Genomic DNA, 22,906 nt, shown 5'->3' with positions numbered 1-22,906 from the left:
TTTTTTTTTTTTTTAAGATTTTATTGGGGAAGGGGAACAGGACTTTATTGGGGAACAGTGTGTACTTCCAGGCCTTTTTTCCAAGTCAAGTTGTTGTCCTTTCAATCTTAGTTGTGGAGGGTGCTGTTCAGCTTCAAGTTGTTGTTCTTTCAGTCTTAGTTGTGAAGGGCGCAGCTCAGCTCCAGGTCCAGTTGCCATTGCTAGTTGCAGGGGGCAGAGCCCACCATCCCTTGTGGGAGTCGAACCGGCAACCTTGTGGTTGAGAGCCCACTGGCCCATGTGGGAATCGAACCAGCAGCCTTTGGAGTTAGGAACATGGAGCTCTAACCGCCTGAGCCACCGGGCTGGCCCCTTCATGGGTTTTTATTATCTGTTATTAGGTGTATACAAATTTAGGGCTGTTATGTTCTTTTGATGATTTTACCAGTTTGTCATCAGGAAATGATCCCCTTTCTCTCTGGTAATTGTCTTGCTCTGAAATCTACTTTGTCCGATATTAATGTAGCCCTCCAGATTTGTTTGGATAGTATTTAGCATGGTGTATATTTTCCCATCCTTTTACTTTCAACCGTTGTGTCTGTATTTGAAGTGTGTTCTGTGTAGGCAGCATATAGTTGAGTCTTGCTTTTCTACCCAGTCTGCTAACCTCTGTGTCTTCACTGGGATGTTTGGGTTATTTACATTTAGTGTGATTAGTGATATGGTTGGGTTAAATCTACCATCTTTGATATTTACCTTTTATTTGTCTCTTCTGTTCTTTCCCCCTCTTTTTTTTTGCTTTCTTTTGGATTATTATTTTTTAAAAATTATTCCATCTGTCTCCTTTGTTGCCTTATTAGCTATAATTCTTTGTTACGTGATTTTAGTGGTTGATTTGGGATTTACTACTGTACGTTGTTAACCTGTCAATGTCTATTGCAAGGGATATCATACTATCTCCTATGCAGTAAAAGAAACTTACAGCAAGCACTATATTTTCTTTTCCCCTCCCAGCCTTTGTGCTCTTGTGATCATACATTTTATTTTTACATGATATAAATCCCATAATACATTGATGTTAGTTTTGCTTTTGACAGTTCATTATCTTTTAAACAGATTTAAATAAAAAGAAAAACGTTTTTATAGTTACTTATGTAATCATTTCTTCATTTCTTGTTGCGGTGTCAGGTTTCTGTTTGGCCCCATCTTCCTTCTGCTCAGAGGACGTCCTTTAACATTTCTTGTAGTGTAGATTTGTGCTGATTAATTCTTCCAGCTTCTTATGTCTGGAAAAGTCCTTTTTTCACCTTTGTTTTCCAATGATGTTTTTGCTAGTAAAGAATATAGGTTGACGGGGTTTCTTTTTTCAGCATTTTAGAGATAGCGCTCCAGTGTCTCTGCACTTGCATTGTTTTCATTCAACAAGACAGCAACAGAAAGCCTTTTCTTTGGGCCTGTCTAAAAAACGTTTCTTTTTCTCTCCGGATGCTTTAAGCTATTCTCTTTATAACTGGTTTTCAGCATTTTGAGAGTGATGTACACTCCTTTGTTTAGTTTTCTTCATGTTTCTTGTTGAACTTTTGGAAACTGTGGGTTTATGTTTTTCATTACATTTAGAAAAATTCTGGCCGTTTTTTTCTTAAAATACATATATTTTTCCACCTCTGTCTCCTATCTCAGGGGTCTCCAATTATACTTGTATTACATCACTTGACGCTGTCCCACAACTGACTGATGCTGTGTTCATTTTCTTCCACTCATTGTCTCTCTGTGTTTCATTTGGGTCATTTCTATGGCTATGTCTTTAAGCTTACTGACCTTTTCTTTTGCAATGTTCCATTAATCCCATTCACTGTATTAGTCATCTCAGACACTGTAATTTTTACAGTTTGAGGCTTAAAATTTTTCCATGTCCCTACTTAATATAGTTAATCTTTTTCCCAGCATCTCACATGTGGGATATAGTCATGGCACGTGTGCAATGTTCTCGTTTACTAATTCTGTCATCTTTGTTGTTTCTGGGTGGGTTTTGATTAATTTTCCCCTCAGTGTGGGTTATAATTTCCTGCCTCTTTTCATGCCTAAAAATTTTTGGTTAGCTGTCAAACACTGTGTATTGTACAAGCTCGGACAATTAAGTTCGCAAACTCATCCTAGAAAAAGTGCTACATACCTCAATGCTGAATATCACTACGGTCACCTGTGAAGTACTCCCCTTGGGAAGCTATGCACCGATGCCAGCGCCTAGTCCACCCTTCAAAGCAATTTTGGAACTCTTTTTCTGGAAGGGCCATCAGAGCTGTCGTCGTATTACCCTTGATGTCCTGAATGTCATCAAAATGTCTTCCTTTCAATATTTCCTTTATGTTTGGGTAAAGAAAGAAGTCACTGGGGGCCAGATCAGGTGAGTAGGGAGGGTGTTCCAATACAGTGATTTGTTTACTGGCTAAAAACTCCCTCACAGACAGTGCCGTGTGAGCTGGTGCATTGTTGTGATGCAAGAGCCATGAATTGTTGGTGAAAAGTTCAGGTCATCTAATGTTTTCACATAGCCTTTTCAGCACTTCCCAATAGTAAATTTGGTTAACTGTTTGTCCAGTTGGTACAAATTCATAATGAATAGTCCTGACACCAAAAAATTTAGCAACATCGTTGCAATGAATTTGTGAACTTAATTGTCTGACCTCGTATCTTGTGGGTGCTGAACCGTTTTGTATTCCTGTAAATGTTTGTGCATTTGGGTCTTGTTTCTAAGCCTTGTTCGACAGGACCAGAACCACATTTAGTCAGCGAGACCCTCTCTCTACTCTAACGATGCCCCCTGAATTATGAGGTTCTCAGCTCTGCCTGGGGGACACAGGCACCCTCTGTGGCCTGGGTGGGCTCTCGGCCTTGGGCAGTTCCTTCTTACTCTGGCTCCCATCTACTCTGGGCTGAGGACCCTCTGTGAGACTCTGGGTTTTCCTCTCTGTGCAGTTGCAGCTCTCTCCTCTCCAGGACTCTGTCCTGTGAACTCTAGTCGCCTTGCCTGTCCTAGACCCTCCTCCATCCCCTCACCTGAGGGAGACCTCTGGGCTCTGCCAAGGCCCCTGCTCCCTGCACTGTGCCCTGGAATTCTCCAGGCAGGGAGCAGGGGTGGTCATAGGGCTCCCCTCATTTGTTTTCCACCTCTCGAGGATCACTATTTCTTTCAGTATGATGTCCGGTGTCTTGGATGCTCTTTTTCACATGTGTTTATCTATGCTTAATTTTTTTTTCTGTTTCAGGCCAGAGCGTGTAATCCAGCGTCTGTTGCTTCATCTGGAGCAGAAGCAGAAGCCAGTACATCAGCCAGTTACAAATCCCTGTCAAGCACTTTCCAGTATCTGATGCACTTCTCATCAGTCACTGCACCTGCTACTAAGATGTGGTCTTTGTGAGGGCTGGGACCAGGTCCTCCTGCTGCACCCCCATCTCCAGCCCAGACCCAGAGGCAGTTTGTCATGGTTGAAGGATGATCACACGGCCAGCAAATTGATGCTTCCTGGGGCTCACCTGCGCCTGGCAGGTGGGAGACAGAATCTCTTGCAATCCTCATGATTCTGTGTGATCGGGGAGTAGATGGGGGGACGGACACCCAAGAGGTGAGCAACTGCCTTAAGTCCCAGTTTAAAAGGAGCCGTTGAAGCGGTCCCGTGCTGCGGATCAGTTGTCGCAAAGGGGTAGTGGGAGCCCGCTGCTTAGGAAGGGGCTTCGTTCGGGCGCTCCGGCAAGCCTGACGCCCATGCAGGGAGCCTGGTCCTGCGCGAGACGCGGGCACCACTCCGGGGCCCGGCTGCTGTGCGGCCGTGGGGGGAGGGGGGAGCGGTCATACCCGGCGCCTCCGCCCGGGGGCAGCGCGACCTCGCGCAGGGAGGCGGGTCGGAGCTGTGGGCGCCCCGCAGCTCTGAGGCCGAACCTCTCCACCTGCCTGGGCTGCCACCCCCATCCCAGCTCGCTCAGCTGTTGTGACCCCCTCCTCACTGCCCACCTTATCCGCCACCTCGTCCTGTTCTGACCTCCGACATTTCAGAGCCACCTTTCTACACACCTGCCCTTGGCAGCTTACACATCTGTGGAACTCTTCAGGCTCCCGGTATCTCCTCACAAACCTGTCTGCGAAGTCGGGGCAGCCTTCACACTAGCCCTGGGCCTCTCCACCCACCTGCCGTTTTATTGCAGGGTACCTGTACCCCAGCGCCAGCCTCACACTCCGTCCTCAGGTGGACCGTGAACCTACTCTCTTAGCTGCCTCCCTGCCTGCGGGGCCTGACTCCTTGTGCGGGAGTGCTACTCAGGTCTGCCTTCTGGATCTTCACCCAGGGTGCAGGCAGGACACTTCCACCCACTCAAAGTGCCCACACTGGTCCAGAGACAGAATTTGGGAACCTGCCTTCTCACTGGCTTCAGAAGGGCCACCTGGGCCTCCATGGGCCCCAAACCGTGACTGCTGGCAACCCCTCACCCAGCTCTCTTCTGCCCTGGGGACACTGACCCTCAAGGCCTCTCCAATTCCAGTCTTCTCTGGAAGGCTTCCTGGAAGAGGGGGCTCCTGAGAGGAGACAGGCTATTCCCTGCAGGGTTCCTGATGTATCAGTCTGGGCAAAGGTCCAGGGGTGCTGCATGGGGTGGGGGGAGCTGTAATTTGGGCAGAGTTGGGGTGGAGAGGGACAGGACGCAGGCATCCAGGGCTTCACAGGTCAGGGGTTTGTGTTGTGGACAGTGGGTAGCCACAGCAGAATCAGGGTTGTGTTTTTAAATGATTTTATATTCAAGTGAAGTGACAGTGAGGGGAAGCCAGGGGGAGTCTGGCCCAGTAGTTCAGGCCAGAGAGGATGGGGTGGGGGGTTCAGAGGGGCTGCTGGGTGGCGGTGGGGAGGCGTGGGAGCCAGCGTGTGCAGGGTGCTGAGCCAGGCAAGGGCAGGTGTGGCAGTGTGGAGAAAGTCTTGCCGGAGAGCTGGATCCTACCCGGCCAAGCCAAGTCCTGGCCGGGCATCTTGGGTAAATCACCTGCCTTCTCTGTGCCTGCATTTCTTCATTTGCACCAGATGACAGCGAGAAGCTTGCCTACTTGTGAGGATTAACGGAGGTGCTATGTGTGTTGTTTTTTACTATTATTAATGTCCTTGTGTTGTTATCACTCACTATCAGGTGAGAGGCTGGAAGCCTGTAGGTGGGCGATGGGAACATACCTGCCCTCAGTCAAGGGCACCAGGTAAGTCTGTGCCCCACATCACCTGAGACCTGCCCCCTTTTCCCCCCTCCCCCGCCCGCAGGCGCTTGGTATCTGAGCCAGGTCTTGGATCTCCCCTGTGCTCCCAAAGGCTCCACGGAGCGGGACCCCGAGGCCCAGAAGCGCCCTGAGGCCATCCAATTTGCTCCTTCTGGCCAACCGGATGGGGCTGGCCAGAAGTCAGCTCCGGGGATGCCGGGGGAGGGGGTGCCCTCAAGTTGAGGCCTCAGTTGCGGGCGCGGACACCTGGCGGTGCAAGGAGCCTGATGGGGGCGGGGCCGGGGCGGACCCAGGAGGGGGCGGGGCCGGGCGGGGCGGGGCCGCGCCCCGGGGAGCCGCCCCGCCCGCGGGCTGCCCGCACCGCGAGGGTTAAGGCCCCAGGCCCGGCGGGCGGGGCGGACGCACCCGCGGATTGGAAGAAAGTTCGGGCGCGGGGCGGGGCGCAAGGCGGGGCGGACGGGCCGCGGCGCGCCGATTGGCTGGAAGTTGTGCCGGGGCGGGGCGCGTGGCGGGCTCGGCGCTCGCTCCGGGAGAGTTGACAAAGCCCCGCAGGGAAGGACGCCTCGCGGCGCGCCGCCCCGGGCCCCTCGCCCCGCCGCCCCGGGACATCGGCGCCGACCCCCGGCACCTGGACGCGACCCCGCTGCCTGCCCCGCCCCGAACCCCGGCCCCGGCCCCGGCCCGAGCCGCCCGCGCCCAGGTAGCGCCTCGCCGTCCCGAGGCCGGGCCCGGGGGCGCGGGGCGGCGGGGTGCGGCGCCCGGGGCGGCGATGACCGCGCAGCACGCCCCGCGGGCCCGGCCCTGAGCCCCGCCGCCCGCGAACCCCGCCGAGGTGAGCCTCTCCGCGCGTGCCCGCGGCCCCGGGAGCCGACTGGGAGGGCCGGGGTCCGGGGCGCAGGCCGGGAGGGTCGGGATCCCAAATCTGGTGCCGCCGCCTCTCCCGCCTGCTCCGGGGTCTGCGCGCCCCGCCCCCGCCCGGCACCCCACGTGGCCCCCCCCAGTGCAAATTTGTCCGCTAATGGCGCAGGCGATTATCTGCGGGGCCGCCGGTGTTGTGTGTCCCGCGGGCAGGCCCGAGTTACAAGCGCCAGGAATCCAGACGGTGCTTGGAGAGGGGCGGCGGGGAGGCGGTAATTAGTGTAAACCCTTTGTCTGCTTTGATACCCACGTCTCCCGCCGCCGCTTCCTCCGCCCGGAGCGCGGGCCCGCACCCCGACCCCCGTGGCCCGGAGCTCTAGGCCGGAGTGTGGCGACCCCCGCCTCGCGAGCCAGTGACCGGCCGCCCTCATACTCCCAGGTCCCGACAGGCCGAGATGACGCCGAGCCCTGCGTTGCTACTGCTGTTGCCGCCGCTGCTGCTGGGGGCCCTCCCGTCGGCAGCCAGCGCCCGAGGTGAGTCCTGGCGCCCAGCCCGGCGCCCTGGCCGCCGCGAGCGCCGCCCCTTTCCCCCAGGCCTTCAACCCTGCCCCAGTGCCCGCCTGGCGTGTGCCTGCGCCCCGCCCCTGCGGGCCCTGTGCTTATGGCCCCTCACCGGCCAGGCACCTCAGGTAACCCACGGGGTGCCCTCAGCGAACCCCCAGTTTACCCAAAGGAACCTCCAGCTCACCCACAGGATCCCCCAGCTCACCCACAGGGCCACCATTACCCATAGGATCTCCCAGCTCACTTACAGAATTTCCCCTCAACCTCAGGGCACCCCCAGCTCACTGGTGGGGCCCCATGCTTGCTGGACACAAACAGCCACCTGAGTAACTGCAGTTGAAGGCAGCTGGTCATTCTGGATTCTTGGGGAGTAGGCTGTTTGGCCACAGTGGACCCAATTAGGCCCCTGGGAGCCTGCAGAGACCCCCATAGTGGCCAGGGTGGAAAGTAGAGACCATGGGGACATTCTTTGTATTTGAGACTCATGACCCAGCCCTGTCCCCCTGTCCCCTGGGCCTGCCCACCCCGAGGAAGGTACAGAGTGGGAACTGTGTGGGGGTGGGACCTGTTTCAGGGCAGACCCCAGGACCACCTAGTTCAGGCTGCATACCGTAACTCTCAGCCTGCACCACACCAGGTGTCCAAGTGGCTAGGCCCGAGATGCCTCCTGAGGGGCCCCTGCCCCCAGCCCCAGCCAAGGGTGCATCCTTGGCAAATGGGTGACGGGTGCCCATGGACTTCTGCCCGCCATGCTCTGTGCTGGCCTCCCCTCAGCTAGGCGGGACCGGTGGCCGGGCCGGCCCTTTGGGTGTGTTGACCACTCAGGATCGTCCTTGCCCTGTCCACCAGTCCTCTGAGGCTTCGCACCCCTCCCCCGCCGCTTGGCGGGCACACCGCGAGCCCAACCCGGCCTTATATGGCCACGTTCGGGTGTTGGGTGGCGGGTGGCAGCCCAGGTGGGACTCATGCCATGGTACCCCCCCTCCGCCTGCCCTGCGGGGCACTGGCCGGCTGGCTTGAGGGTGGGGGCTGCCCAGCATGGCTGAGCTGGGCAGCACCCTGGGCACTGCGGGCACTCAGGTCATGCCCAGCAAGGTCCCCCTGTGACCAGCGGCTCAGACTCTGATTCTTCTTTTATCTGCTTGGACGCCCCCATCCCCGCACCTGCCTGTCCCTGGCCACTTGGCCAGCCGTGAAGCTCCGGAGGCTGCTGTCCTGGCCTGGTCATTGGTTGGAGCCCGAGGTGGAGTGGGGGGTGGCAGCGGGTAGCAGGGCCTGAGTTGGCTGAGGGGCCCCAGAGGAACCACGCCCTGCTCTGTGCCCCTCAGCCACGGCCTTGGGGCTGTGCCGGGTATACAGCCCCCACCCGGCTTGGCTGTACGCAGTGAGGGCCTGGCTGCAGTGGGAGCTGGAGCCGCCATCCAAGGGCAGGGCCTCTGTGGTTTGGGGTGGGGGTGGGGGCACTCTTCCTGCATTGTGCTGGCTTCTCCCCAGGCCTGGACGTGAGGGGTGAAGTTGTTGTGGGCCCATCCCACTTCCTGGGGCGAGCAGGCCCAGTGTGGACCTTCTTCAGGCCGGCAGACCAGTGCAGAGGGAGTTGGGATTTTTTTCTGAAAGTCGTTTCCCGTGGTGTCACAGTTTCTGGAATTGGTGCATCTCTCGACTTGGATCATGTTTTTAAAGTTCCCCTTTTCCCAGTTTCACAATCTTGGTGGGTTTGTCTTAAACTGTTTTTTTTTTCAAATTTGACAAAAGATGGGATGGCTTTCTCCATTTCCATTTTATTTCTCACAGTGGGAGCTTGAGAGGTTCAGAACGAAATACTTTTCACAAGTAACTTTGGAAGGAGTTGTTTCAGGGGTTTTCTGAGAAGTGCCACGTTTGAACTTTTCCAAGGATGGCGCAGTGGAACTGTCTCTGAGCAGCCAGCCCTGAGGTCACTGCCCTGTCCTCTGGACCCAGCCAACATGCCCTGGGTGAACTGAACGCCGATCCCAGGAGGCCAGGTCCTTGCAGCTGGCCCACACACGGGGTGCCCCAGCCTTGTGGGGAGGGCGGTCTTGGGGCCAACCCCCTGTCAGGGCTGTGTAGGGAAGGGTCTGCCCGTGTGTGTGAATCAGCGGGAAGATGTGTGGCCACCAGGGTGGCTGTGGTGGTGTGTGTGGGCACTGCCTGACCTTGTCCTCTGGCCAGGCTGCCAGGGGCCTCCTCCCTTCCCCCCAGACTCCATGGGCAGCAGTGAGACTGAGGTGGGTGTATGGGAGCCAGGCCCGGGTGCTGTGAGGTGGTGGTGTGGGCCAGCCCCTTCATTTGCCTCTCTGGCCAAGGGAGAATAAATCACTGCCCCCTTTTGGGGGAGGAGGGAACTGTGAACAAAGTGGCCTTTGGCTGGGCCTGGAAATGCCGGCAGGCTCCCTCTCCATTGTGCATGAATCAATGGGCCTCTGGGCTCCGCCTGCCTCAGCCCCACCAGGCAAATGCTACTTTCCCCTGGCAGTGGCCCCAGCCTCTGGCTCCCCGGGCCAGAGCCCAGGCACCACTGACTGGCTGCTGTAGGCTGGAGCACTTGCTGCCGGCTGCCCACCTTCCCTGCAGCTGGCCACGTTGGCCTCCTTTCGTGCCTCTGTGCTTCGTCTGGTGACTGCAGCCTGGTATGTCCCAGTGATGGTCTCGCTGGGCAGGTCTAAATGTGGAGGGGTAGGGGTGTCCAGGCTGCTGTCCCCACACCCCACGAGCTGCCCCCCACCCTGCCCAGCATCCACGCTTCTTAGTGCTGGTCACTGGGTGCTCCTGGTCAAGCCCTGGTGTGCCCAGCCCAGCTGCTCTCTGGGCTCTGTTCTGGGCTACAGGACGAGGCTGCAGCCCAGGGCCCACAGTCCAGCGCAGCTGGTGGGGGTAGGGCAGGGGCATGCACAGTGCTGTGGGCATCACGGGGCCAGGCCAGGGCCAGCCTAGAAGGAGAGGTGGGTGCTGGTCAGGTGAGGACAGGGAAGGCCTCCAGGTGGGCATCTGTGTGGGCAGGGGCAGCTCACCTCGGCCAGGGCAGATATCCAGGGGACACGAGTGAAGGTTCAGCTTGACTGGGGGCCGTGAGTGGGGACAGGCCAGGGCTAGGCTGAGAGGCTGATTGGCAGGGGAGTGCTGGGAGGGAGTTTCGGGGGTGTCTTGGGTGGCTCCCTGTCCCCAGTGTGGAGTCCTGGAGTCTTTTCCTGCCATGCCCACACTGGGTGGCTGGGGGCAGGGCCTGGAGGCTGGACGCCTGGGCCTGCACACCCTACTCATACAGACCGACCTCCTGGGGTGAACCAGCATGGGGTGAGGGCTTCCAGGAGATGTCCCCAAAGCCGCAGGCAGTTTTGGGGGTGGGGGGATGCTTTAGCCTTAGGGCTGCTGAGACCCTGGGCTTCCCATCTTGGCAGGAAATAATTGCCTTTCTTCCTGCCTGCCGAGTTTATTTCTGAGAGATTTACACAAGCTGTTGAGTGGCTGAGGAGTGAGTAATGGGGCCTGCAGCCTCAGGGAGCTGAGCCCACTCTGGCCCTCAGACCCCCCGTGTGGGCAGGCGGGTGGGCGGGCAGTGACCCCGCTGGCTCCCACAGTGCTGAGCCCAGCAGAGTGGGGGCTGCAGGGGGTGCATTCCTTGTCCGGGGCCACAGGCCACTGGCCTCGGGGCTACCCTGTGGGTCTCTGCAGCCACCTGCCCCTCCCAGGAGGAGACGGTGGGGTGCACTCTGGAGCACCGCATACATGTTGCCCTTGAGGGCTGTGTGGCCTGTCCTTCAGAGACCTGCTCTGGGTCGGGGGCCATGTTGTGCGTGGGTGTGAGGGGCTCTCTGGCCTGGGGGGTCTCGGCATGCTCAGGCAATAGGGTGGGTTGGGCTGTTAAGTGCATGAGCTCTCACAGCAGAGGGAACATTGGTTCTGCCTAAATGCTCGATTTCTGGCCCAGGGGCTCCAGGCTCAGGAAACGTTCTTGTCACACTTGCCAAGTGACAAGGGGACCTGGGTCAGGGCCCATGGGGGATGGGGCCCCTTGGGTGGTCTGGGTCCAGCTCTGGCATTCAAGGGAGGCCCCAGAAGACAAGGGACTTCTCTGGGTTCCTTGACAGCTGGGGTGAGGCAGGGCCCCCCTGGGGAGGTTGTGATGGGGACCCGAGGTCTTAGGTAAGTGGCATTTGTGAATTGCAGAATGGGTGGCAGGTGTGGGCAGCGTGGGGGGAGGGGTCAGCTTGGAGCCTGGTGGACCTGGTGAGAGCTGGACATGGGGCGGGGCTGCCAGCTGTCCCGCTGAGCCCTCTGGTGGGTGCCGTGGCAATGGGTCTGGGTTCTACCCTGGTTATTGCCAGCTGTTGGCAGTTTACATGGGGTTCCCCCATGACAGTGGCACCATTGGGGACACTGTTCCCCCTGGGATGGCGAGGAGGAGGATCCCTGTGGCCGAGGGTCTGCTGAAGGTCCACCTGAGGCCTTCCAGGGAAGGGAGCAACCTGAGGCCCCCAGCCTCCCTGCTCACCTTCTGCTCTGCTGGGCAGTGGGGAGTGGAGTGGGGGGCTGGATTCTCCAGCCAGCTGGCTTGCTTGGTGGGTCAGGCTGTCCCTCTGCCGCACCCAGAATGGCCTGGTTTCTGGGGCAACCACCTGTCCTGCGGGTCTTACCAGTTCCACTACAGATCCTGTGGGTCCAGCCCCCGGGGGCCGCCCTGGGCTGGCCGCTGACTAGGAGTGTGTGTGTGCTATGTTAGTACGTGTGTCTGGTCCCCGCCCGCCAGCCCTGCCGTGACTGTCACCTGTGCCTCCTCCTCGGGGTAGCCCTCTCCTGCTCCCAGGCCTTGCCTTCCTGGCAAGGGTGCTGGTCCTGGGGCCACCATGTCTGGGCCTTCCCGACTCAGCCCCTGCACCGATGTCCTCCAGTTGACACGGGTTCCCCCACCCCCATCCCCAGGGAGTGCTCACCTGCCCCAGCTGGTGCAGGGTGTCCAGGCAAGCCAGACTGCCCTCGGACCAGGTCCCACCACTATCCCCAGGCCACTTAGCTCCTCCAGGAGGTCAGTGGCTCCTGGACAGCACCCACAACCAGTCCCAGCATGCATAGCCTGATGCCTAACCACCCCTGGCCAGAGAATCCTTCCAGGCTGGAAATTTCTGGGGCTTTGCAGGGCTTGCTGGGGACAGGGCCATCCCTGATGAGCTGGCCAGGCGGTTCCTGCACACCCTTGCTGCCACCTGTGTCTGCAGCTGCCGGGGTGGGCATCGCCATCTGGGGGCTAGTGTGGGATGGGGCCTGACTGGACCCTGGTCTCAGGGCCTGGAGGGGGGTGGTGCCTGGTCCAGCCCCTCTTGTAGGGAGTTTGGGGTCAGCAGGTCAGATCCACATGGCTCCTTGGGCAGTGGGGAGAGGCAGAGGCTGATGCCCCATAGCCAGGCCCCTGACAGACTGTGAACAGAGCAGGGGCTTAGGTGCTGCTCAGATGGCGTGGCGGGGACAGGCCACCCCAAAAGGGGTGTGGGAACCCTGGGAGGTGGGGGAGGGAGCAGGTTACCAGGTGGGTAGTCATTGCAGAGGCTGTGGGTCAATGAGGTGTGTGGTGCTGAGCATGTGGCAGCCCCTACGGCCTGTGGAGACGACATGGGGTGGGCTGCAGCTGGGGTCCTGTCCCTTGTCACCCCGCCCTCCATCCCAGCATTCTGGGCCCACTGGGGCGGGAGGGGCATCCACTGGGCTTACAGAAGTATCTTGTTTTACTAAACCTGAGGAAACTGCTCCCAGCCAGGAGGGATACGGGGTGGGCCTGGGGATCTCAGGTGCTCAGAGGTGGGTTGTGGTCCAGAGTGGGGGGGTCTGCATCTACTGTGAGTGTGTGGGTGTGTGTGTGTGTGACCTGGGGGTCTGTCTGGGGCAGAATGTGTCTAGGGGGCAGAGCATGGGACTAGGGACCGCGTCTGGGGGACAGTATGGGTCTGGGGTAGCATCTCGGGCAGAGTATATGTCGGGGACAGCCTTTGTGTCTGGGGGACAGCATCTGGGGGTAGTCTGTGCATCTGGGGACAGCCTCTGTGTCTGGGGGGCAGCCTCTGTCTGGGGGGCAGCCTGTGCGTCTGAGGGACAGTGGGGGACTGTGTGTGGGTCTAGGGGACAGTGTCTGGGGACAGTATGGGTTTGGAGGCAGTGTGACAATCTGTGTGTGACACCTGAGATTGGGGTGGCAGCTGGGAAGCCTGGCCATGTGGGCTGGGTGTGAGGCCTCCAAGCTGCTGCACCTTGGCCCCCTCCTGGCACCCCAGTTCCTGGCCTTGTTTTCAGGGCTGGTGGGAGGGAAGGGAGGAGAGAGGGCTTGCAACTCCTTCCCTGTCCCTCAGCTCCATGTTCAGCCCCCAGCCCCCATCGAGGGATGAGACCCTGACCGGCCTCCACGTGGCCATCTGCATCCTGCTGGGCCTGGACCTTCCCAGGGCTGTGGCTTAGGGTGTGTGCAGGGGTAGGGGCTTCCTGGAGGGGGTGTTCACGGGGGGGACGGGCTAAGTTTGGGTGGAGGGGCCGTGGAGGAGCCATGGCACTGCTGGGAGCTTAAGCCTTTCCTCCTAAACACCCCCCCCCCCCGCCAAGTGCTTGAGGGCCTCAGCCCTTGCCTCAGTTTCCCCATGGCTGAGTGGTGGGACACCTGTCCAGGGGCACAGTGGGAACTCGTGTTTCCCAGACTGAATATAGAGCAGTGGCAGTCACGCTGGCAGGCAGAACTGGGAGTCAGTGTGTGTGTGTTTGGGGGGGCGTCCAGGCTTCCTGCTGGTGAGCCTACTGGGGTCTGCAGAGGTGTGGGGGTGCCCAGGGGCCGGGCCTGGCCTCAGGTCCAGCATGGGGTGGGCGGGCTGGCTGCAGGGGAGGGGAGCGGGCTGTTTGCTTTAGGATAAGGCTGGCTCCAGCCTGCCTGTTCCCCAGCGCTGCTCACAGGGCGGCCCTGGGGCCACACTTCCGGCCGTCTGGCAGTCACTTGACTCTGTCCCTCCCTCCTCTCCACAGTGACAAAGGCATCCCGACCTCTGCACTACTAGCTTGTGGCTCCTGCCACCCAGTAGGTGCTCCCCACTCCTCAAGCTCTCCTGCCTGGGGGTCAGAGGGGGGCTGGCGGTGACCCCCAGCACGACAGGCCTGTCCTTTCTCTGCCACTGAGCAGGCTCCTTCGGGGGGTAGGGGTGTTGGACCAGCCCCCAGTTGTGTCCCCAGGATGGTGTTGGGACCAGCAGACCCCCGGGGACTGTGCTTCAGGCCGGCACTGCCCTCCCTGTGCTTCCTGAGCAGCTGCGTGTGTCCATGTGTGTGCACGTGTGTGTCTGTGTCCAGGTGTCAGCCCAGGAGGCCCAGGGCAATGGGCAAGCTGGCGGGGGTGGCACCCTCATTGTCCTGCATCCCGCGGGGCCCCCGTGAATGGTGGAGTTCCATGCAGTGACAGGTGGCAGACAGGCTCTGCCTGAGAATGAGGGTGGGACCCTGGTTGGGCTGGGGGACCTCGGGACCCTGCAGCCCCTTCCACTGCAAGCTGGGTGGGGGTGGGGGTGGGGCTGCAGATAATTGAGTAATTAGGGAGAGGTTGGTCTCAGACACCTCCCACCTCTGCTCTTCTAGGGGTGGGGGTGCTGGTGAGGAGGGGGCTTGCTGGGGACAGCCTGGTGCCCCTAGTACACTGTCTAGGAGCCCCGTGGTAGGTGGGAGGTACCTGAGTGGGGGCAGGCTGTGGGTCCCCAAAAGCCTGGGGAATGGGCTTACATCTTGACAAGGTGGGCTCGGTAGAGTGGGGTGTGCCAGGCGGGTGTGGGTGAGCGAGCACTGGGGCTGGGAGGGGCCCGTCCCCCCAACTCCCAGCCCCTGCCCTTTTTGTTTGTGGTCCTAGAGGGATGATGCCCAGTGTCACTGTCCCTCACAGCCCAGCCCCCCGTCAGGGCTGGGATCGGAGACTGGACTCTGGACCCCTCCTGACCTGGGAGCCCTGAGACGCCTGAACCCTGGGCTGTCAGCTGCCTCCATACAGATGGGGCCTGTTGCCCCCCCACCACCACCCAGTGCCCCCAGACAGAAGTGGTGACAGAAGACAGTGCTCTGTGATGGTCCCTGGGAGGTGGGAGATGACGGGTGAGAAGCTGCTGCATGAATGTCTGACGGACCCACAGAAGCACTTGGGGCCTGGTTGCAAAGGCCCAACGTAACCAGCTGGTAATTGCATGTGGAAGAAACACTAGCTGCTTATTAAAAACACATGCTGCCCTCAGGCCCTGTGCCATAGCATCCGGGAGCAGCCGCCATGTCCTGGCACCTCCGCGAGGCTAGGGCACGAGACTCTGGCCCTTCTGGCCTGGAGTGGCCACAGCATGAGGTGGATGCCCCTTGCCAGCAGTTGGTGGGCGGGGTCATGGGAGCCTCAGGGGGCACAGTGAGGGGGGCGGTGACTGTGCCTGAGAGCCCAGCACCCTCTGGGCTCAGAGCCACAGCCACAGGCAGGGCCTGAGGGCTGGCCAGGAGATGGCCCCAGTCCTTTGTGATACCTGCAGTGTCCTTCTCAGCGCACTGCCCTCCAGGCCTGGTCACCCTGCTGTCCTTGCACTGGACTCCAGAGGCACCAAGGCTGGACCCGGGCTGGCAGGGTGGGAGTGGGTTTCTTCCCACTGGTGACAGGCGCCATGGCCTCAGCCTAGGATGTGGGCTTCTTTCGTGGGGGGCGGTGGGTGGGGACTGCCAGCTGGACGGAAAACCTGCACCTGGGCCAGCATACCCAGCCACTCGCCTCTAACCGCAGGGCCTTGGGATCATGCCCTTCCCTCCCCGTTAGGCCACCTGTTGGGTGTGGCTGGCAGCACAGGCAGGTGTGGCCCAGGCACACAGACAGGCACAGACGGGCCACCAGGCACAGGGATACCTGTGTTTGCCCATGGACGTGGGCCTGTGTGGGGCCAGTGAGGGGCACAGGTACTCCGGTCCCTGAGCCATGGCATGTGATGGACCCTGGTTGCTGTCGAGGAGGAGGGCTCCACGTTTTAAGCCTCCACCGCTTGTGCCGGGGTATTGGGGTGGGTCCTGGGTGGGGACCATAGGAACGGCCCCTGCCCTGGGCTTCTGTCGGCACCTGTGCTGCCTCGGCTGCTGACCCCCTGCCAGACCCTCCTCCTGACCGAGCCCTCTGACTCGTCTACAGGCCCCCCGAGGATGGCAGACAAGGTTGCCCCACGGCAGGTGGCTCGGCTGGGCCGCACCGTGCGGCTGCAGTGCCCCGTGGAGGGGGACCCACCGCCGCTGACCATGTGGACCAAGGATGGCCGCACAATCCATGGCGGCTGGAGCCGCTTCCGCGTGCTGCCCCATGGGCTGCGGGTGAAGGATGTGGAGCGGGAGGACGCGGGTGCCTACGTGTGCAAGGCCACCAACGGCTTTGGCAGTCTCAGCGTCAACTACACCCTCATCGTGATGGGTCAGTGGTCGCCTGAGTCAGCCTGACCCCAGGGGTGAACCTTCACTGTGTGACCCCCGCCCTGTCTGAGCTCAGCCCACTGTTACCAGGATGTCCAGCCACCTCCTCTGGGTCCAGGAAGGCACCTGACCTGTCACCACCCCCAGCCTGGGCACCTTCTCAGGGACCCTTCCTCCTGAAGGGTGTGCTGACTTGGAGCCAGGGCTAGCTGGGGGGCAGCAGGAATGGGTATTGGGGCCCAGGGTCGTGGTCCCACTGAAGGGTGGGCTGGGCAGGCTGATGGGCCCTGGGGTTGGCCGTGACTTTGAGGCTCTGGTTTCGGAGTTCAGAGGGGTCTCCCTGAAGCCAAGGCCTTGTGTTCTCTTCTGCCTCTGGGGCCCAGGCTTGGGGACGGGCGGTATCACCTGTGACACACCCTCTGCTCACTGGTACCAGGCGCTGGCTCAAGGTGTGGGTCCCTGGGGGCGGGGTCCCCTGGGGGTGGGTCCCTGTCAGGAAGAGCCTGACCCTTACTTCCCCCTCACTGGGTCCTGGGTGGGGGCCTGCAACAGCCTGGCCTTGGGGCTGGGCTTGGTGGAGGTGCGGCTGTCCTGGGAGGGGCATTGCTCAGCGTGCCCCACCCCCATGGGGCCTTCTCTGGTTTGTGGAATGGGAACACTGCGGGTGCCCCCCCACGTCCTTCCAAAGGGGAGGGTGACAGGCGGTATGTGAGCCATGTCAGCTCACCCAGCCCTCGGCCCCTTGATGTGGGCTAGGGTTACTGCAGCTGCTGGCTGGGCCTGCCCCTCCTCCCCTGGACCCTGCAGACCCCCCGGAGCCGGGGTGGGGGGCCAGCTCTTGGGTCCCACCCGCGCCTGTCGGGGTCACCTGCACTCAGGGAGTGGGCTGGGCAGGCGTTCTGCCCAGCTGTCTCTGGAACTGTGAGATGTGAGTGTGTGCCCATGGCCTCTGCCTGCGTTTCTACAGCTTTCCCAGCTGGGGTCTGGGAACTAGCCAGGGTTGGGTGGGGGGGCTTCTGGGGCCCCTCTCATTGCTCTCCCCTCTGCAGAGGACGCCAGCCCAGCCAGGGAGAGCCTGGGGCATGAGGGCTCCTCCGGGGGCCAGGAGGACCCAGCGAGCAAGCAGTGGGGTGAGCGTGGGGCACGTGTCACTGTCATCCTCGGGCACAGGGCGGGGGGCTGGCCCTGGGGCCCCGCTGACCACTATGCTGCCCACCCTGCAGCACGGCCCCGCTTCACGCAGCCCTCCAAGATGAGGCGCCGGGTGATCGCACGGCCTGTGGGCAGCTCTGTGCGTCTCAAGTGCGTGGCCAGTGGGCACCCGCGGCCCGACATCATGTGGATGAAGGATGACCAGGCCTTGACACGCCCAGAGGCCAGCGAGCACAGGAAGAAGAAGTGGACGCTGAGCCTGAAGAACCTGCGCCCAGAGGACAGCGGCAAGTACACATGCCGTGTGTCCAACCGCGCTGGTGCCATCAACGCCACCTACAAGGTGGACGTGATCCGTGAGTGCCGGGCTGGGGCTGGGGGCTGGCGGGTGCCCTGGGGGCCACGCCCACACATTGTGTCCCCGCAGAGCGGACGCGCTCCAAGCCTGTGCTCACGGGCACACACCCCGTGAACACCACGGTGGATTTCGGGGGTTCGACATCCTTCCAGTGCAAAGTGCGCAGCGATGTGAAGCCGGTGATCCAGTGGCTGAAGCGTGTGGAGTACGGCGCTGAGGGCCGCTACAACTCCACTATCGACGTGGGTGGGCAGAAGTTTGTGGTGCTGCCCACGGGTGACGTATGGTCTCGGCCCGACGGCTCCTACCTCAACAAGCTGCTCATCACCCGTGCACGCCAGGACGATGCGGGCATGTACATCTGCCTGGGTGCCAACACCATGGGCTACAGCTTCCGCAGCGCCTTCCTCACCGTGCTGCCAGGTGTGTGGGCCCCCCGCCCCCGTCCCACCTGGGCGCCGGCGACATTCCCCTTCACTCCCTCTTCCGTCTTGCAGATCCAAAGCCGCCAGGGCCTCCCGTGGCCCCCTCGTCGTCCAGCACGAGCCTGCCATGGCCCGTGGTCATCGGCATCCCAGCGGGCGCCGTCTTCATCCTGGGCACTGTGTTGCTCTGGCTGTGTCAGGCCAAGAAGAAGCCGTGTGCCCCCGCGCCCGCCCCCGCTGGGCCTGCACACCGCGCGCCCGCACGTGACCGCGCTGGGGACAAGGAGCTGCCCGTGCCCCCCGGCCTCGGGACCGCCACTGGCCTGGGGCTGTGTGAGGAGCTTGGGGTCCCAGCGGCCCCCCAGCACCTGCTGGGCCCCGGCTCTGCTGCTGGCCCCAAGCTGTACCCCAAACTCTACACAGACGTGCACACACACACACACACGCACGTGGAGGGCAAAGTCCACCAGCACCAGCACATCCACTACCAGTGCTAGGTGCTGCCCCGGGGGCGGGGGCCACGGGGAGGGGTGCCGGTGTGAGGCGCGCACACCACCACCCCACCCTCACGCTCGCCGCCTTTGGGAAGGCCTGCGCCTGTAACTCGGCAGCGCCCGTGCAGCCATGGGCAGGTGGAGCCCTTGGCCTGTGAGGGGGGTTTCACGGGGGCCGCTGTCACCACCCCGGCCTGGCAGGAGATCTGAGAGGCGCCCTGGATAAGCAAAGCAAAGCCCCCACCCCTGCCCAGGCCTCGGCAGGTGGGTGGCTATTTTTGCCACCGCCTGTCCTGGGTGTCCAGGAGTCCACCAGTCCCCTGGGCCAGGGGTCGGGCTTAGCAGTCCCGGGGCCTGTCCTGAGAGGCTGGAGCCCAGCAGGGGCTGCCTCCTGTGGCACCCAGTCTCTCACTGCCAGAGGGAAGGGGGCCTTGATATTTATATTTAAGAAATTAAAATAATAATATTAATAATGATGAAAGGAGGGCTGGGCCACAGAGACCTGGCCTCTCCTGGGGCCGGGCACCTGTCACCCCACTGCCCAAGGTAGCCCCAGACCTCTGTGATTTTATATAGAGTTTGAGCTGAAGCTTCGTATATTTAATTTATTTTGTTAAACAAGAAAATGTGCATCCTTTTCCTCTACACTTGTGTTTCTGCCTCGGTCTGTACAGGCGTGTACATGTGTGAGGCCCGGGTCTGTACAGGTGTGTGTACATGTGTGAGGCCCGGGTCTGTACAGGTGTGTGTACATGTGTGAGGCCCGGATCTGTACAGGTGTGTGTACATGTGTGAGGCCCGGGTCTGTACAGGTGTGTGTACATGTGTGAGGCCCGGGTCTGTACAGGTGTGTGTACATGTGTGAGGCCCGGGTCTGTACAGGTGTGTGTACATGTGTGAGGCCCGGGTCTGTACAGGTGTGTACATGTGTGAGGCCCGGGTCTGTACAGGTGTGTGTACATGTGTGAGGCCCGGGTCTGTACAGGTGTGTGTACATGTGTGAGGCCCGGGTCTGTACAGGTGTGTGTACATGTGTGAGGCCCAGGTCTGTACAGGTGTGTACATGTGTGAGGCCTGGGTCTGTACAGGTGTGTGTACATGTGTGAGGCCCGGGTCTGTACAGGTGTGTGTACATGTGTGAGGCCCAGGTCTGTACAGGTGTGTACATGTGTGAGGCCCGGGTCTGTACAGGTGTGTGTACATGTGTGAGGCCCGGGTCTGTACAGGTGTGTGTACATGTGTTTTTGCCTCGGTCTGTACAGGTGTGTACATGTGTGAGGCCCGGGTCTGTACAGGTGTGTGTACATGTGTTTTTGCCTCGGTCTGTACAGGTGTGTACATGTGTGAGGCCCGGGTCTGTACATGTGTGTACATGTGTGAGGCCCGGGTCTGTACATGTGTGTACATGTGTGAGGCCCGGGTCTGTACAGGTGTGTACATGTGTGAGGCCCGGGTCTGTACAGGTGTGTACATGTGTGAGGCCCGGGTCTGTACAGGTGTGTGTACATGTGTGAGGCCCGGGTCTGTACAGGTGTGTACATGTGTGAGGCCCGGGTCTGTACAGGTGTGTGTACATGTGTGAGGCCCGGGTCTGTACAGGTGTGTACATGTGTGAGGCCCGGGTCTGTACAGGTGTGTGTACATGTGTGAGGCCCAGGTCTGTACAGGTGTGTGTACATGTGTGAGGCCCGGGTCTGTACAGGTGTGTGTACATATTTGTGGCCCATGTCTACAGGTGTGTGTACATGTGTTTCTGCCTCGGTCTGTACAGGTGTGTACATGTGTGAGGCTCATGTCTGTACATGTGTGTGTACATGTGTGAGACCCGGGTCTGTACAGGTGTGTACATATTTGTGGCCCATGTCTACAGGTGTGTGTGGATGTGTGTGTACATGCACGTGTATCTGCCTATGGGCTTGCTTCTTGGGCTCCAGAACCAGGAGACAAGAAGGCTCTCATTGCTGGCCCTGAAGGTCTGGGGCGGGGACCCAGGCGTCCCCAGGGCCCCTCGTCAGTGCCCTGGAACAGAAGCGCTGCCCCACACACCTGCATGCACCTCCGTGGCTCACTGGAGGCCTGCACACCTAGTCTAGTGGATGCCCCTTTCTGTAGTGATGTAGTTCCCTCGGTGCAGGGCCCGTGCCTTCCCCCCCGTCCCCCGGGGGGCTGGCTGGGGCTGCAGTGTCATCATCCAGGCACCTGCCGCCTGCAAGGGTGTAGCCCTGAGTTGTACAACAGTGGTCTCGTTCTCCAGGTGGGGAAACTGAGGCTCAATTTGCTGGGCCAGCACTCGAGGGTGCGGCTGCCTCCACCCAGGGGTGCTGGAGCCTCTTAAAAGGCACTAAGATAATGTGTGTGATTTTAGCAAAGCCACTGGCGTGAGGCACACTGTGTCCCCAAAGCCTTGTAATGTCTGGCAGGAAAGGCAAGTTCTTGCTGGTGCCCAGGGCTTCACAAAATAAGGCAGGCTCTGCCAGCGGGGGACCCACCGTCCTTCCCAGGTCCCCCAAGGTCAGCGCCAAGTTCCCCCTGTCCCACCTCATGCTGTTGTGGAGCCTCCCTACCCCCAGCCCAGGGAGCTCTGGGGCTCCTCCCTCTCTAGTCCCCCAGGACTGCCCCCAGGCCCCTGCCTCCTCTAAAACCCCCACACAGTCAATGCAGGACAGGGTCCCCTCTGAACACCCCCCAGCTCTCCTCAGGGTGGACCCTACCCCTGTCCCTAGGGAGGCAGGGGCTAGCCCTGAGGGAGGCCCCGCTGGAATGGTCCTGGCTCCATGGGCAGTGACTGAGCTTGGGGCAGGGCCACCTATGGCGGACACCATGGGAGACCTGGGCCCTGGCTGCTGTGGGCAGCCCTGCTGCAGTGACCAGGGGCAGGCAGTGGTGGCTGCAGGCATCTCGCAGCTGGTGACCCAAACAGATGTTCCCCAGACAGAGCAGGCTTCAGGCTGACGCCTGGTTGGGTTTCAGTCTAAGGTGGGGGAGGGGCAGAAAGAGGTGACCTTGGGCAGTGGGGAAACCTCGGGTGGCAGGTCACAGGGTGAGCTGTCCCTCCCTAGGGAGTAGTGAGGGGCAGGCACCCTGGAAGGGGCAGCCCCCAGAACCTCCTAAGAAGACATCCTGAACATGGGCCTGTGCACCCATCTTGGCCTGAGGTCCAGTGCTGTCCACCTGGGGCTCCCATGGGGACTGCTCCAGGGAACTTTGGGGGCTAGTGACCAGCCTTCCTTCCTTAGCTACTCTCACAGGCAAGACAGACCAGCAGGGCCGGGGACCTGGGTCTTGCTAACACCAGTGGCACTGGGCTACCCCTCCCCGGGGGCCACTTCAGGGATCCTGATGGGGTGCTGGGCTGGTTATGGGAACAGACAGACGCTGCCCATTTTCAGAAGGCTGCCCCGCCGCCTCGCAGCCCAAGCCCCCACTACCCGCAGGCCACATCCTGGAACTCAGAGCCCGCTCCCGTCGTCAGCTTCCTCCTGTCAGCAAACACCGGGGCCCTTCTCAGAGCTGCCTAGAGGTGGTCAGCTCCTTGCTCCCCTGCAGCTTCCATACTCTTCCCCCTCAGCCCCCCAGCCCCCAGCTGTGACACCCCCCAACACATCTCTGCTGTTCCTGGGCTGCGTCCCACTCCACAGGGCCCACGGCCCCTGGTGACTTCAATGCCCACATGGACCTCTGATGACTTCACTCCTGACCCCCCGCCCCTCGTCTGCAAGGCCTGGTTGGCACCCCACACTCCCAGGATGGAACTTCATTTCCCTACACCCCCATATACGAGGCTCAGCTGAAGGGACAGTGGTGGGGACATGTATCCTTGCTGCAGGGGGGTTGTAAGGAAGGGGCCAGACAGAGGGGAGCAGGCACGTGCCAGGGTCTGGGGGCTGCGAGACCTGCAGAAAGGGGTTCCTTGAGGGTGTCGCAAAGTCCACCCTGAACAGACGTTTGTTGACTGGCTAGCCGACTGACCGGCCAGCGCCTCTGCCCACCCCCACCCAGCCCTACGACTCTGTCTCCCCAGGTGCCAAGCCCCTCCGGGACTCCCAGGCCAAACACAGAGGGATGTGCGCTGGCTAGGTTCTGGGGTGGTGGGGGGGCCCGAAGGGAGCTGGGGTGTTCACCGAGGGGCCAGGGTGGACTCACCGTGGCTGGCCCACGCCGCCCTCAGTCCTCCGCTTCCCGTGGGCCCCCCCACCCCCACACCCATGGACTTCGCTCCACATATAGGCACCCTGAAGTGCCCTTGGCCACAGCCAGCAAGGCCAATGAGCAGCCACCAACGCTACGGTGCCACCAACTGGACCCCCTCATTACTTCCCTAGCTCTGGCATGGGGGTGGGGTCTGGGCCCTGCCCTGGGGCTCCAGCCTGGAGGT

The 22,906-nt window shown here is 60.7% G+C and overlaps 1 protein-coding gene across 3 annotated transcripts; it reads left to right on the top strand.

The window, feature by feature from the left end:
* The first annotated feature begins 5,768 nt into the window (after positions 1–5,768).
* Positions 5,769–19,176, top strand: FGFRL1 (fibroblast growth factor receptor like 1). Of its 3 annotated transcripts, none has more exons than XM_074320009.2 (7): positions 5,769–6,062; positions 6,528–6,622; positions 15,831–16,103; positions 17,152–17,232; positions 17,326–17,610; positions 17,682–18,035; positions 18,110–19,176. In XM_074320009.2, the coding sequence occupies exons 2-7, from the start codon at positions 6,544–6,546 to the stop codon at positions 18,532–18,534; spliced, it is 1,497 nt and encodes a 498-aa protein (XP_074176110.1). In that variant the 5' UTR covers positions 5,769–6,062; positions 6,528–6,543; the 3' UTR covers positions 18,535–19,176. The 3 variants fall into 3 exon arrangements, with proteins under 3 accessions (XP_074176110.1, XP_019568042.2, XP_019568044.2); XM_019712483.2 differs by lacking the exon at positions 5,769–6,062 and adding an exon at positions 6,338–6,360; XM_019712485.3 differs by lacking the exons at positions 5,769–6,062; positions 6,528–6,622 and adding an exon at positions 6,659–7,895.
* The last annotated feature ends 3,730 nt before the right edge of the window (positions 19,177–22,906 follow it).

The sequence above is a fragment of the Rhinolophus sinicus genome, chromosome 1 (genome assembly GCF_057876585.1).
Source record: "Rhinolophus sinicus isolate RSI-liver-muscle chromosome 1, RSI-T2T, whole genome shotgun sequence".
NCBI lineage: Eukaryota > Metazoa > Chordata > Mammalia > Chiroptera > Rhinolophidae > Rhinolophus > Rhinolophus sinicus.
This window is presented reverse-complemented; position numbering and strand designations above follow the sequence as displayed.

Excerpts from the sequence above, each read along its gene's own strand:
- FGFRL1 (XM_074320009.2), top strand. The coding sequence starts at position 6,544 with ATGACGCCGAGCCCTGCGTTGCTACTGCTGTTGCCGCCGCTGCTGCTG. Across the intron at positions 17,233-17,325 it reads CCCAGCGAGCAAGCAGTGGG|CACGGCCCCGCTTCACGCAG; the intron begins GTGAGCGTGGGG and ends CCCACCCTGCAG. Across the intron at positions 18,036-18,109 it reads CTTCCTCACCGTGCTGCCAG|ATCCAAAGCCGCCAGGGCCT; the intron begins GTGTGTGGGCCC and ends TCCGTCTTGCAG.